Here is a 12,436-nt window from a genome sequence, read left to right as displayed (position 1 = left end):
GCCCACTTCAAGCACACAGGGAACTGTGCTGGAAATGTGTGCAGTTCTATTTCCAGGTGAGATAGGTGGCATGGGCAGTTGAACGGGGAGATGTGACTTTGTATAACTAAGTCCTTCGACTGTATCTCGCCACATAGGTGATTGGCGGGAAGAGGGTGTGGTAACTCCCAATAAATTCCCTTTGAAGTATGGTGTCCCAATACATGGGTCTTTGTCCTTCTGTCTTTCTTTCCTTCTCCCAGTTCAGCTGTGGGAAAAGCTTCAAAACTCTCTCTGGTTTTCCTACTCCACACTCTTCACTGGCCTCAAAGAAACAATTCTGGTGTCTCTCTTCTGCCTAATAACTCCAGGCATAACAGGCAGAGGGGGAGGCAGGGAGCTTCCCAGAGTGGAAAGAAGTTGGTAATTCCAGTTCATTCTCTCCCCCAACATGATCTGAAGCTGTTTGCCTCAAGAATTCCACAAGATAAACCCACCTCACCAGAGCAAGGATAGGTTTTCTTTCATACATCACATAATTCAATCTAGCAAACACCTGGAGGCCACTCATGGACGAGTTTCAGCCCACTGTCATATTTTGCTTGATCTTCATGTTTTTATCATTCTCCATTTTAAAATTAGATATAGAGACATTTGGGGGATTTCACATTTCAAAAATCTATATTCCTGGCTTGCCTGAGAAAACAAACTATAGACCAAGTGATAGGGCCCACATTCCAACAAGGACACAAGCAGTTGACTCTAAGGAAGATCTCAGCCCATTTTAAACTCAGAATATTCTCTCGAGTGGGCCATGCCCCTAGATGACCTGCTTCACTCTAATAAATTGCCCAGATGTACCCTGGAAACATTTGCATTAGTAGCTTAGCCCTCCTTTGGCTTACCTTAACACCATTTGCTTTTTATTTTATTTGCTTTATCTTCATCTCAGCAATACTTACTTCAGGGAGACTCTCTGCCAGGCAGTCTTCTAGACAGGAGCTTTGGATATGGTCATAAAAAAGACAAAGTAGTCTTACCCTCAGGGAACTTTCACTGTAGTGTAGGAGACAGACAGTAGCCACAAGACAAAAAGTAAAATATAAAGTATTTTCACACTAATAAATGTTAAGAAAGAAAATATAAAGCAAGGAATGGGGGAACTGGATTTCAAGGAAGGAGGCTGAAATCGGATAGATAGGGAGTCCAGAGAAAGCCTCACCGATAGTAATGACCTGAAGGCACTGAGAGAACTACCCCTGTGGTTGTCTAAGGAAGGAGCATTCCAGCAAGAGGGACAACAAATGCTGAGACCCGCGGCAAGAGTAAGCCTGACATTTTCAAACCATACTGAGAATACCAACATGGCTGGAACTGAGTGAGCAAGGTAGGGAATATGATGGAAGTGAGTTTAGAGAAGTGATGCTGATCTGGGAGAAGAATGGAATTTGACTTTTACGCTGTGGGTGATGAGGAACCATTCAGTTATTTTCAGCAACGGCTCAACATTTTTTGTTGTGACAACACTTGAGAGTAGTCTGTAGTGGTGTGCAAACTGAAAATGTGAGATCAATTGGTGACTTTTCCAATAATCCAGGTAACAGATATGGTTTCAAGCAGTCTGGCACCATTATATGTAATGTGAATTTTGTCTTGTTTTATGATTGGTCAGTTGCTAAGTCTCGTGTGACTCTTTTGAGACCCCATAGCCTACCAGGATTCTCTGTCCATGGTGTTTCCCAGAGTATAACACTGGAATGGGTGCCATTTCCAACTCCAGGGGATCTTTCCGACCCAGGAATCAAAGCCACATCTCCTGCATTGGCAGGGGATTCTTTACCACTGAGCTACCAGGAAAGCCCACAATTGGTCTATCTCGCTATATTTTACAGTATAGTGTAGCATGCCTGATTTGCCCTTAGACAAGATATTTGCTTGAAGGGAAATATAAGAGATGCCACTTATAATACTAAGTTTCCTGATATCCTTGAGCCACACAATTTCCCAAGTGAAAGAATAGATGAGGCATTTGGGCTCTTTCTTCCTTAAATTGAATATGTAATGCTGATGAAGTGAGAATTAGAAACTGTCCAAGAAAGCCTACATACATTCCGACTTTTGCTTCACCCCCTTGGAATGTTCCCTAGTTCTTCTATTGTAACCAGATAAGAACTGATATTTGCTCTCGTGATAAAGGGCAGAAGGTACACCCAACAGGGTTTATCATCAGTTTAAATCAGTTAGTAAAGAATTTAACTGACTCTTCAAAAGGAGGCAGGTTTTGGACAGGTCTTGAGTTTTCTTATTAGTAAAGATACCTATAGTAATGTAGCATTGTTTTAAGTGCATTGCCTAAATAACATTCCATCCTCCTTCCCCAAGCCCAAATGATATTTTCCTTTCTGAGTTAAAATGGAGGTGTGTATGGTACTAGTGATTAACCACTAATGTGAGTCACACAATCAGTCTTGGTTTGGGCATGCATTACATTTAAAGGAATACTGTCAGAATCTCCAAACACTTTCTTCCAGGTTATTACTGGAGGCACCTACAAATATTTGGAATACCAAAAGTTTCCTTTCATGTCTTAGAGATGACAATACAGCCTCTAATTATCCAGGTCCTCTATTTATCTTGGAAAAATAATGTCAGGCCAAGGCATATCTATGATGGTTGCTCCTTCCCTTGCAGATTGAAATTGTTCCACAGCTCAACATAACGTTTGGGTTGAGGTTCCAAAAGACCAATAAATAAAGCCCCTTTTCTCCTTGCAAGTTTTTAACCACTTGAGGGACAAGCACAATAATGACACAAATGGAGGTAAAAATATTTCCTTTATAATTGATAAAGCTGGCTTGGAGGACATGCTTAGCTCTGAGGCCACAAGTACTTCCTCATACTTCACCCAATCATAGGCAGAGCTGGATACAACTGCAAGTCTCCCTGATAGGGACAAGTATTACTTGCCTACAAAGTTTACTCTGTCTTAAAGTTGATTAGATTGTGCCTAAGAGAGATAAATACAAGAAACAACTCAAAAGGTTTCTCATACATCCATCCTCTCAAACTCACCAATTATAAAAGTCACTGGGAGATGTGAATTCAGGGGAATGAAGGTCTGAAAAAATAACTTCCATTTTATTTTCAAAAAATATTATTCTTTTTATTGAGGTATATAATTGTTGTATAATATTATTTAGTCTCAGGTATGCAATATTTTGATTTTGCATATATTACAAAATGATTACAGTAGTCCAATTAATATTCATCATCATTCATAGTTTTTCTTGTGATGAGAATTTTTAAGCTCTACTCTCTTATCAGCTTTCAATATGCAATAAAATATTATTAACTAGAGTCACATTGCTGTATATTATGTCTGTATGACACATAACTGGAAGTTTGTACATATTGACCCCTTTCATCCATCTCACCCAACATTTCTTACCTTGTACTGTTAATATGTTGTACAACATACCTGGGCATAATTTGCAATGGGTTATAGTTTAAAGAATTAATATTTCAGTGTAGCTTTAATATCATGCTTAATATCAATTTGAGAGGATTCTGAAATAAGCCACGAACCACCTAGCTCACTCATTAAAGAAAAAACAGTAGGTATTGAAGGAGGGCTCTCACAAAATATGGGCATGACTCCTCTGACTCCCCTGTAATCTTCTTGTATTTATCATGAAGGAAGAGAGGGGCACAAGTAGTTGACTAAAAGAGTGGCTAATGAACCCACAGGCTTACAAAAAGAATAAAGTGTAGGTAGAGGAAAACTCTTCTATTAAATCACTTTAAAATGTTATATGAAATATGACAGCTCTCCTTTTAAATTATAGCTGATCTTTAAATATTGTGAGAAAAATCCCCAGAACCAATGATGAAGAACAAACTAAAAACAAAAGCAGTAAGCATATGACCTGATGCTTTGGCAGCTAGGGAGAGAAATGTGTTATCTCAGTAACTAAAGGATTAGAGTAGAATATAAAACCTTAAGCCTGATTAAATTGAATGTTGGGAATGAAGATCTCCTTGCTTTCCTTTCAATTCTCAGTATAATAGCTGGAGTGAGATTTTAAAAATATAATTGAGATTGTATCATCTTGCTTAAAACTCTCCAAAAGCTTCCTATTATAGTTGACATACAATCCAATCTCCTTGCTTTACCCTGCAAGCTCTAGATCATGCGTTCTCAACCAGAATGGTATTGACCACAAAGGTGAAGAAATTGACTCTTTGTTTGGGAGGTGAAAAAAAAATCTTAGCTATTAGAATGGTTTGTGGCCTTCCAAAGCTCAACTGTATCCGACAAAATCTTATTCTTTAGATTTCAATTACTCTCACTGGGTTTTCTTAGATATAGCATGAGCAACACTGACATTGAGTTTATAGAAATACACAATGTGTATGCAAGATCAATGTTACAAAATACTAGCAAAAATAATGGCTGTGATTGGAAGGCTTTCAAATCATTGCTCATTTCTGAAATCATATCTTGAGAAGTGAACTATGTGAGCCTATTGGCTGCCATTGAAGGCCTTTATATATTGTCCTTTATGTCCTTGTATATGACTTGGGCTTTGCAAGTTAAATAAAAATAGTATTTATTTAATTCTACAAAAGTTATTCAGCATGTCATTTATTATGTCAAATGATGAAAAGGAAAAATGTCAATAATATATGAATGATCATCTAACAGCTAGTTAAAACTTATTTTCTCATATGAAGTAAAAGTTAGAAGTCAAATTCACTGAAAATAACTTTTAAGAAATGTAAAATTTCAATTGTTCTGCTTTGTCTAGAAAAATAGGTTTTGAAGTATTTTGTAAAGTTTGATTATATGGATATAAATATATATAGCTAATTTTCAGATTTTATACATTATAATTCATGTAAGTAAATAAATTTCATTAAGCCACCCAACAAATATAAGGTTACATGCTAATAGCTTGCAAATTTTAAATGTAACTTCTACCTTCAAATTTTATTTATTCTTAACCCTACATAAGACTTACTATTTTTTATGTATGAGTGTATTTTTATTTCAGATTTCAGATACCTTCCATTTCAAGTACTGTTATTAATAAAACCCAGACTCAAACCGCTTTACCTATAAAGAAGTTTCTTATCTCATAACTTGGAGTCAGAACTAGGACTCCAGGAATGGTATGATCAGCAGCTAAATGAAATGACAAAGAACTCAGAGTATTTTCATTTCCTCCTAGGCCATATTCAATGTGCTGGTTTTGTCCTCAGGCTGGTTACAGATTCCAGTGGTCATATACAGAAATAGCATTGTCCTAAAGAAGAAAAGGAAACACCATTTTCTGTTTCCCTTAAGAATAAGTTTGTTTTTTTTCCCTCAGAAGTACCTCGTCATGTTCAATTGGCCAAGATTAGATCATATGCCAAATGCTAAGCCAACCACTTGCAGGGGGAGTAGCATTACCATGAATAGCTTAGAGTAAACTTTTAGAGTGGGATGAATATTGGGAAATCAGTGGCCATGACCACCTATAGGTACAGAATGTGTCATTAGGACAACAGTCTCCCTCTTTTGCTTACCTTTGCTGTGCTCTTCTCTGTGCAGCTTTGTCCTCAGTCTCCAGACCATGGTAGGGTGAATAGAGCAGCTCAGTCTTCATATCCTCTCAGATTCACTCATGTCCAGTGGACAAGATCATTTACTTCACACCCAGCAGTTTGTGCAAAAATATCATTGTGCCTCATTGACTTTGACTAGGTTGGATACCTAGTCATAAAACAATCACTTGGACCGTATTTCAGTGCTCTGAAAAGTCAGACTTAGGTTATTCCCAAGAGGAAGAAGGACATATTATTACCAGAAAAAGTGTGATTGAATGCTAGACTGCAATGTGTTACAATTCAACACATTTTGCTGCTTATCATACTTATGAATCATTCTTGCCATATATACATGTTCAAATATGTCTCCATTGTGTCAAATGTTATGCAGTCCTGAAACAGAATGAAACCGGGTCATTTGCAGAGACGTGGATGGACCAACCTAGAGACTGTCATACAGAGTGAAGTAAGTCAAAAAGAGAAAAAAAAATATTGACACATATATGTGGAATCAAGAAAAATGGTATAGATCATTTTATTTGCAAAACAGAAATAGTTATTACAGATATAGAGAACAAATGTATGGATACCAAAGGGGAGAAAGGGGGCTGGGATGAATTGGGAGCTTGAGACTGACATATATAACTATTGATACTATACGTAAAATAGATAACTAATGACAACCTACTGTAAAAGTCAGGGAACTCCACTCAGTGCTCTGTGGTGACCTAAATGGGAAGGAAATCCAAAAAAGAGGGCATATATGTATATGCATAGCTGATTCCCTTTGCTGTACAGTATAAACTAACACAATATTGCAAAACAACTATATCCCCATACAAATTTTTAAAATTGTAGAAAATGAAATTCAATCTACAGTGACAGCAAGCAGATAAGCAGAGGAGGCAGTAAGTAAGTGTGGGATGGTGAGATAAACAAGGGGGCATGAGGAAAGTTAAGGATTTGGATTTGTTCACTCATGACTGTGGGGATGGTTTCATGGATGTATGCCTGTGTCAAACTCATCAAATTGTACACTTTAAAAATGAAAGTTTATTGTATGTCTTTATACCTCAATAAAGCTCTTAAAATTTACTAGTAAAAGTGGAAAGGAGGAAAATTTTTTAAAAGCCTCCATGTGTTCTTTCATCAATTACCAATGAAATGTGAATTGTTACCATCTATTTTGAAAACATCCTTGTAAGAATAACTGGTTTTTTTTTCATTTTAAGATAATAGACTATTGATTTTTGAAATTTAAATACAGTGGAAAGAAAATGTGTGCCCTTTTGTTTCTTCTTTTTAACAGCATATTTGTGAGAATCATTCAAATTGTTGTATGCAGTTGTAGTTTACTCATTCTAAATCCTGTATGATAGTCCATTGTATGAATGGATATACCACCAAATATGCAGTCTACCGTTGATGGAAATTTGAGTGATTTCCAGTGTGGAGCTATTAAAAATAGTTGATATGAAAAGTAAGATGATAGGAAATAATTTCCCAACCAAGATATGGAAGACAACAGGTCCAAGAGACAGAGAATTTAGTGGATGTTTTTCCACTGAGGAAGTTTAACCACTCTAGAGGGAACTGCTGAAAGCAGTTGAAGCTAAGGATAAATGGAATCCAGAGTCCTGGCAAATCCCATTAATTTTTGGTTGGGACTCCAAAGAATAAAAGTTAGCCAGAAATAAACTCTCCCATGAACTAAAGCATATCTGAAATTTGCTTTCAATTAAAAAATTGTATGAACTTTTATTTGCATCAGTTTTACATATGAATTTTTTTCATAATCAATATTAATATTTTTATACTTTGATGATTGAATCAAATTTTTATTGATCTTTCCTTTTTAGTAATTATTTTAAGCTTTGTTGCTTTGTTAACATTCAATCTATCACTTGATTCAGATATTATATGTATTTAATAACCACTAAACATTGAGATTGTTTAGTTGGTTTTGAGTTGTTTGGTTGTTTTTTTCTTTTGTATTATTTTGTTTCATTTTACATTTTAATAAATCTATTGATATTAGAATAAATTTAGTATAAAATTTTCCTCAAATTTTTAAAGAATCATTCCAGCATTCCTTAAAGAATAATTCTTCATTGATTCTCCATCATTTTATCTAATTGGTTCTTATAAACTTATTTTTTCCTGAAGCTCTCTTTTCTGATAAATAGACTAAATTACCAGCTATTGTGGAAACATAATCCCAATGTTCAGTAAAGGGAGAAATTAAATTGTGGCCCCTGTAAAACTGAGTTTCATGGACTGAAGGCCATACATGCAATAGGTGCTCAATAAATATTTGATGAATGAATAAGAGAAATAATAGTTTTCAGAATATTTAATATTTTAAGAAAATGCATAATCAATAAGGAAAAAACAGGGTATTAACTTGCCTATGCAAAGTGATCCTAGTTTTGTAAGAGCCTAGAAAAAATGACAAAGCAAATAATGAGTATCGCTGGGAAACCTAGGGAATGAGAGCTAGAATTGCAGCTGATTATTTTCTTCATATCAATTTCCCAAAAATTCCACAGTGTTAACATTGTGGAGGAAATTCATTTGCAATAGATTAAAAGTAAAAGAAAAGGGACTTAAGAAATCAAGTCCAATAATGACCCGTAAGGTTGTTCTAATGGTAAAGAATCCGCCCTCTAATGCAAGAGTCCCAAACCTTGGTCGGGAAGGGAGTCTGAAATGGCAACTGACTCCAGTATTCTTGCCTGGAAAATTCCATTGACAGAGCAGCCTGGTGGGCTACAGTCCACGGGGACTCCAAGAGTCACACACCACTGAGCTCACAGACTTACAAGGAAAGCTTACATAGAGATTGGGTCAAGATGGCAGACTGAGCACATTTCTCCCTTTCTACCAAAAATCCTTGTAAATGACGGGAAAGGCATATTTTAGTATGAAAAATAACTACATAAGTGCACTGGGGGAAAGTAAAGACAAATTCATAGTAGATGGAAAGCAGATGGAGCAGGGGCTCTTATAGGATGGAGGTGGAGGTGAGCACAGGAGAAACAGGACCCTGAAACGGGGAGGAAAGAGGAGGGGGCAATAGGGAGGAGGATTATAGGCCCAGCTGCTTCAGATTTGGGAAAGGGGCGGGATCGGGAGACAAGTAGCACCTCCCATGCTCAGAGCAGTGGTGGGCTTAGGAGTTGAGGTGGGGCAGGCAGTGTTTGGCAGGAAGGGGAGGCTTCTCTCCTGGCAGGAAGCTGCGCTACGGAAAGAGGGAGGAGACTACTGCACCAGTAGCGGCTGGTGGGATCCCGATGTCGCAGAGGGGCAGCCGCCACCGAGAAAGAGGCGGAGGACCCCAGAACAGAGTGCCGAAGACACCGCCGCCATCCTCCTCTCCTACTCCTCCGCCCTTCTGAAAGAGCTCCTCGACTAAGGATCCTCCCCTCCCAGCTCTTGCAAGCACCCAGCTCATCGCCTGCCTATCCTGCTTATACACAGACTCACCGAAAAGGAAGCTGCGAGGTGTCCGATTTGCACACGTGAAGCCTGAGATCCGGGCGGTGGACGCCAGGAAAGGAAAGGCCATTGGTGGGCGCCAGGACAGAGAAGGGGGATGGGATGGATTCCTGCCAGAGATAAGGGGTGGAGGCAGGCGCCGGGTGAGGCTAGGGTGGGAAGGGGGAGTGCAATGGGCAACAGGAAAGGGGCATAGCGTTAGGAAGCAGGCAAGACATTGAAGATGAGCACAGGGAGGCAAGGGCACTGGGGGCCAAGAAAGCGAGTGGAGGTAGACAGGGGGCATGTGAGTAGCAGACTACTGGGATGTTCTGAACAGGACGACAGTGAGTGAGGGCATGTGGGTCAGGGCTGTGGAGGGATAGGGGTTTTGCAGGGGATTCAGAGTGGGCGCCAGTGGCGGTGACGGAGGCTGAGGTCTCTGAACGAGGACGTAGTCTGCCCCCTCCTGCAGAGTTCCTAACCCCAGGCAGCACCACTGCCGCTGCCGCTGCCGCCTTTCACCGCAGCCTCAGGGTACCTAGAAGGGAGAGCGCTTTCAGGCACACAGCCAGGATTTCCAGCATTACTGCCAGGTTCATGGGGAAATTTTAGGCGCTGGCGCGGGGCACATGGAGACGTCGCTGTCGGCAGAACTTCACCTTATGGCATATTGAATGTTCCTCTCTTATCTTCTCTCCTCCTCCTGCAGACATGAAAACCCCCAACTCACAGGAGGCCGAAGGGCAGCAAACCAGGGCTGTTGCAGGAAAGGCCACTGGGTCTGCAAACATGATGAAGAAAAAAGCCTCCCAAAAGAAGCAGAGAGGCAGACCTTCGTCCCAGCCCCGCAGGAACATTGTGGGCTGCAGAATTTCACATGGATGGAAGGAAGGTGATGAACCCATCACTCAGTGGAAAGGAACCGTTCTGGATCAGGTGCCTATAAATCCTTCTCTTTATCTGGTGAAATATGATGGAATTGACTGTGTCTATGGACTGGAACTTCACAGAGATGAAAGAGTTTTGTCTCTTAAAATTCTTTCTGACAGGGTGGCATCAACTCAAGTCAGTGATGCAAACCTTGCAAATACCATAATTGGCAAAGCTGTGGAACATATGTTTGAGGATGAGCATGGTTCTAAGGATGAATGGAGAGGAATGGTCTTAGCCCAAGCACCGATCATGAAAGCCTGGTTTTACATTACCTATGAGAAAGATCCTGTCTTGTACATGTACCAACTTCTAGATGATTATAAAGAAGGAGACCTCCGTATCATGCCAGAGTCCAGTGAGTCTCCTCTTGCAGAAAGGGAGCCAGGAGGAGTTGTAGATGGTCTGATAGGTAAACATGTGGAATATACCAAAGAAGATGGCTCCAAACGGATCGGAATGGTCATTCACCAAGTGGAAGCCAAACCCTCTGTGTATTTCATCAAGTTTGATGATGATTTCCATATCTATGTCTATGATTTGGTGAAAAAGTCCTAACTGTCAGGATAAACTTTGCCACGTTTGTGAAAACAAATGCGTACTTTGTAGACATGCAAGATAATGTTACTTTTCAGTGTATTGAAAGCTTTAGGGTCCATGTTGATTCAACATCTTTGCCAGCATAACTATTGTCTTGTTCTAAGAAATACAAATGTATGTGGTCATGACATGCTGTGTGTAAGGAATTTGTCATGTTGAAAAGGTTGGGTGTGTTTGGTGGATGGAACATGAAAGGAAGGAGCAGCTGTAAAATTCAGGCTGTGACTAAATTTCAGCTAGTATCATAATCAGTCAAATAAACATGGAATAGGACTTAGCTGGTTTGGGCTAGGGAGAGGAGAGGAGAATGAACTAGAGATGGGCTGTAGGGAAAAGGAAAAGAGAAGGTGGCTGCTTAAGAAAGGAGGTGGGAAGGGACCAGAAATGGAGAGGCTCCTAAGGGGAGGGATGACCTAAGAGTGAGAGGCAGCTAACTGGAAGAGGGTGAAGAATAACACAGGGAGAGTGAAATCTTGGGGCTGAGAGGAAAATGGACAGGATAAATTGAGTAAGGAGGGACACAAAGACGTTTAGAAGAGGTGCAGAGCAATGGAGAGAAAGGCAAAGTTGGCAGAGATCTGAGGAGAGGCTAGAGGGATACTCCAGAAGGGAAGGGACACTGAGGAAGGAGGAATTCTAAGAAAGACTGACAGAGGGAGTGAGAATAGAGAAAAAGGGGTATGAGGTGTGGAGCCGATGAGAGATGGAAAGACCCAAGAAAACCAGGCCCTCTGGCAGTCTCCAAGTTGCCCTCCCTAGCTCTGTGCACAAAGGATGTGGCAACAAACAAACCACATGGATTGGAGCCTCCCTAGAGGGGAATTTTGACAGGACTGTCTCAAGAGTTAAGCAGGAACCAAGTTTATACTTAAAAGACTTTTATTATATCAGGGACATCATGCCACATCTGCTGAGCAGAGCCCAGCCCTCAGCTTAAACACACTGCATGGTGCTCCATAGCAGGGGGCTGTGGGCAGTTTCCTCGTATTTTCCAGAGGACCCAGGGGCAGTAAATCTCAGACCTGAAGTTCTTGGTTCACTTCCCTACACTGAATAAATGATTTTTTTCAGGAATGAGTTAGTGGAGTTCTCAGAACATAAGAGATGTGACACCTTGCATTTGGAAAGCATTTTATCCAGAAAAATGGAAACTTGCTCGACCCAGATACTGCACTCATCTCACTGTTCTTCATCCTCTGGGGCTATGCTGTGCCTTCTTACAGAAGAGAGGCAACAAAGGATTGAGTTTAATGTTTCTCTCCAGGACATGGGGAATACTTGACTCTCCATCTCTCAGCCCCTGCCTGAAACCACAGGTATCCCGCCCCTGTCCCCCCAGCCTGTGTTTCACCAGATGGATGTCTGCTGCCTCCAGAACCCCCATTCTGGCAATATCCCAGCAAAGCCAGTGCCTACTGACCCTTCACAGGTACCTCCTGACTAGTCTTGCCCACTTCAAGCACACAGGGAACTGTGCTGGAAATGTGTGCAGTTCTATTTCCAGGTGAGATAGGTGGCATGGGCAGTTGAACGGGGAGATGTGACTTTGTATAACTAAGTCCTTCGACTGTATCTCGCCACATAGGTGATTGGCGGGAAGAGGGTGTGGTAACTCCCAATAAATTCCCTTTGAAGTATGGTGTCCCAATACATGGGTCTTTGTCCTTCTGTCTTTCTTTCCTTCTCCCAGTTCAGCTGTGGGAAAAGCTTCAAAACTCTCTCTGGTTTTCCTACTCCACACTCTTCACTGGCCTCAAAGAAACAATTCTGGTGTCTCTCTTCTGCCTAATAACTCCAGGCATAACAGGCAGAGGGGGAGGCAGGGAGCTTCCCGGAGTGGAAAGAAGTTGGTAAT

At 40.5% G+C, this 12,436-nt stretch overlaps 1 protein-coding gene across 3 annotated transcripts; it reads left to right on the top strand.

Annotated features, from left to right (window-relative positions):
- Window positions 1-8,757: 8,757 nt before the first annotated feature.
- On the top strand, window positions 8,758-10,709 carry LOC122434858 (spindlin-2). 3 transcript variants are annotated; one of them, XM_043458626.1, is made up of 2 exons: window positions 8,758-9,141; window positions 9,761-10,709. In XM_043458626.1, the coding sequence occupies exon 2, from the start codon at window positions 9,763-9,765 to the stop codon at window positions 10,537-10,539; it is 777 nt and encodes a 258-aa protein (XP_043314561.1). In that variant the 5' UTR covers window positions 8,758-9,141; window positions 9,761-9,762; the 3' UTR covers window positions 10,540-10,709. The 3 variants fall into 3 exon arrangements, with proteins under 3 accessions (XP_043314561.1, XP_043314563.1, XP_043314562.1); XM_043458628.1 differs by having other exon boundaries at window positions 8,770-9,075; XM_043458627.1 differs by having other exon boundaries at window positions 8,770-9,129.
- Window positions 10,710-12,436: the final 1,727 nt, after the last annotated feature.

Source organism: Cervus canadensis, chromosome X (genome assembly GCF_019320065.1).
Source record: "Cervus canadensis isolate Bull #8, Minnesota chromosome X, ASM1932006v1, whole genome shotgun sequence".
In the NCBI taxonomy this organism is placed as follows: Eukaryota; Metazoa; Chordata; class Mammalia; order Artiodactyla; family Cervidae; genus Cervus; species Cervus canadensis.
Note: the sequence above shows the minus strand (reverse complement) of the source record. Positions and strands in the feature narration are given on the sequence as shown.

Bases quoted from the DNA above. Each gene is read 5' to 3' on its own strand.
- LOC122434858 (XM_043458626.1), top strand. From the start codon at position 9,763: ATGAAAACCCCCAACTCACAGGAGGCCGAAGGGCAGCAAACCAGGGCT.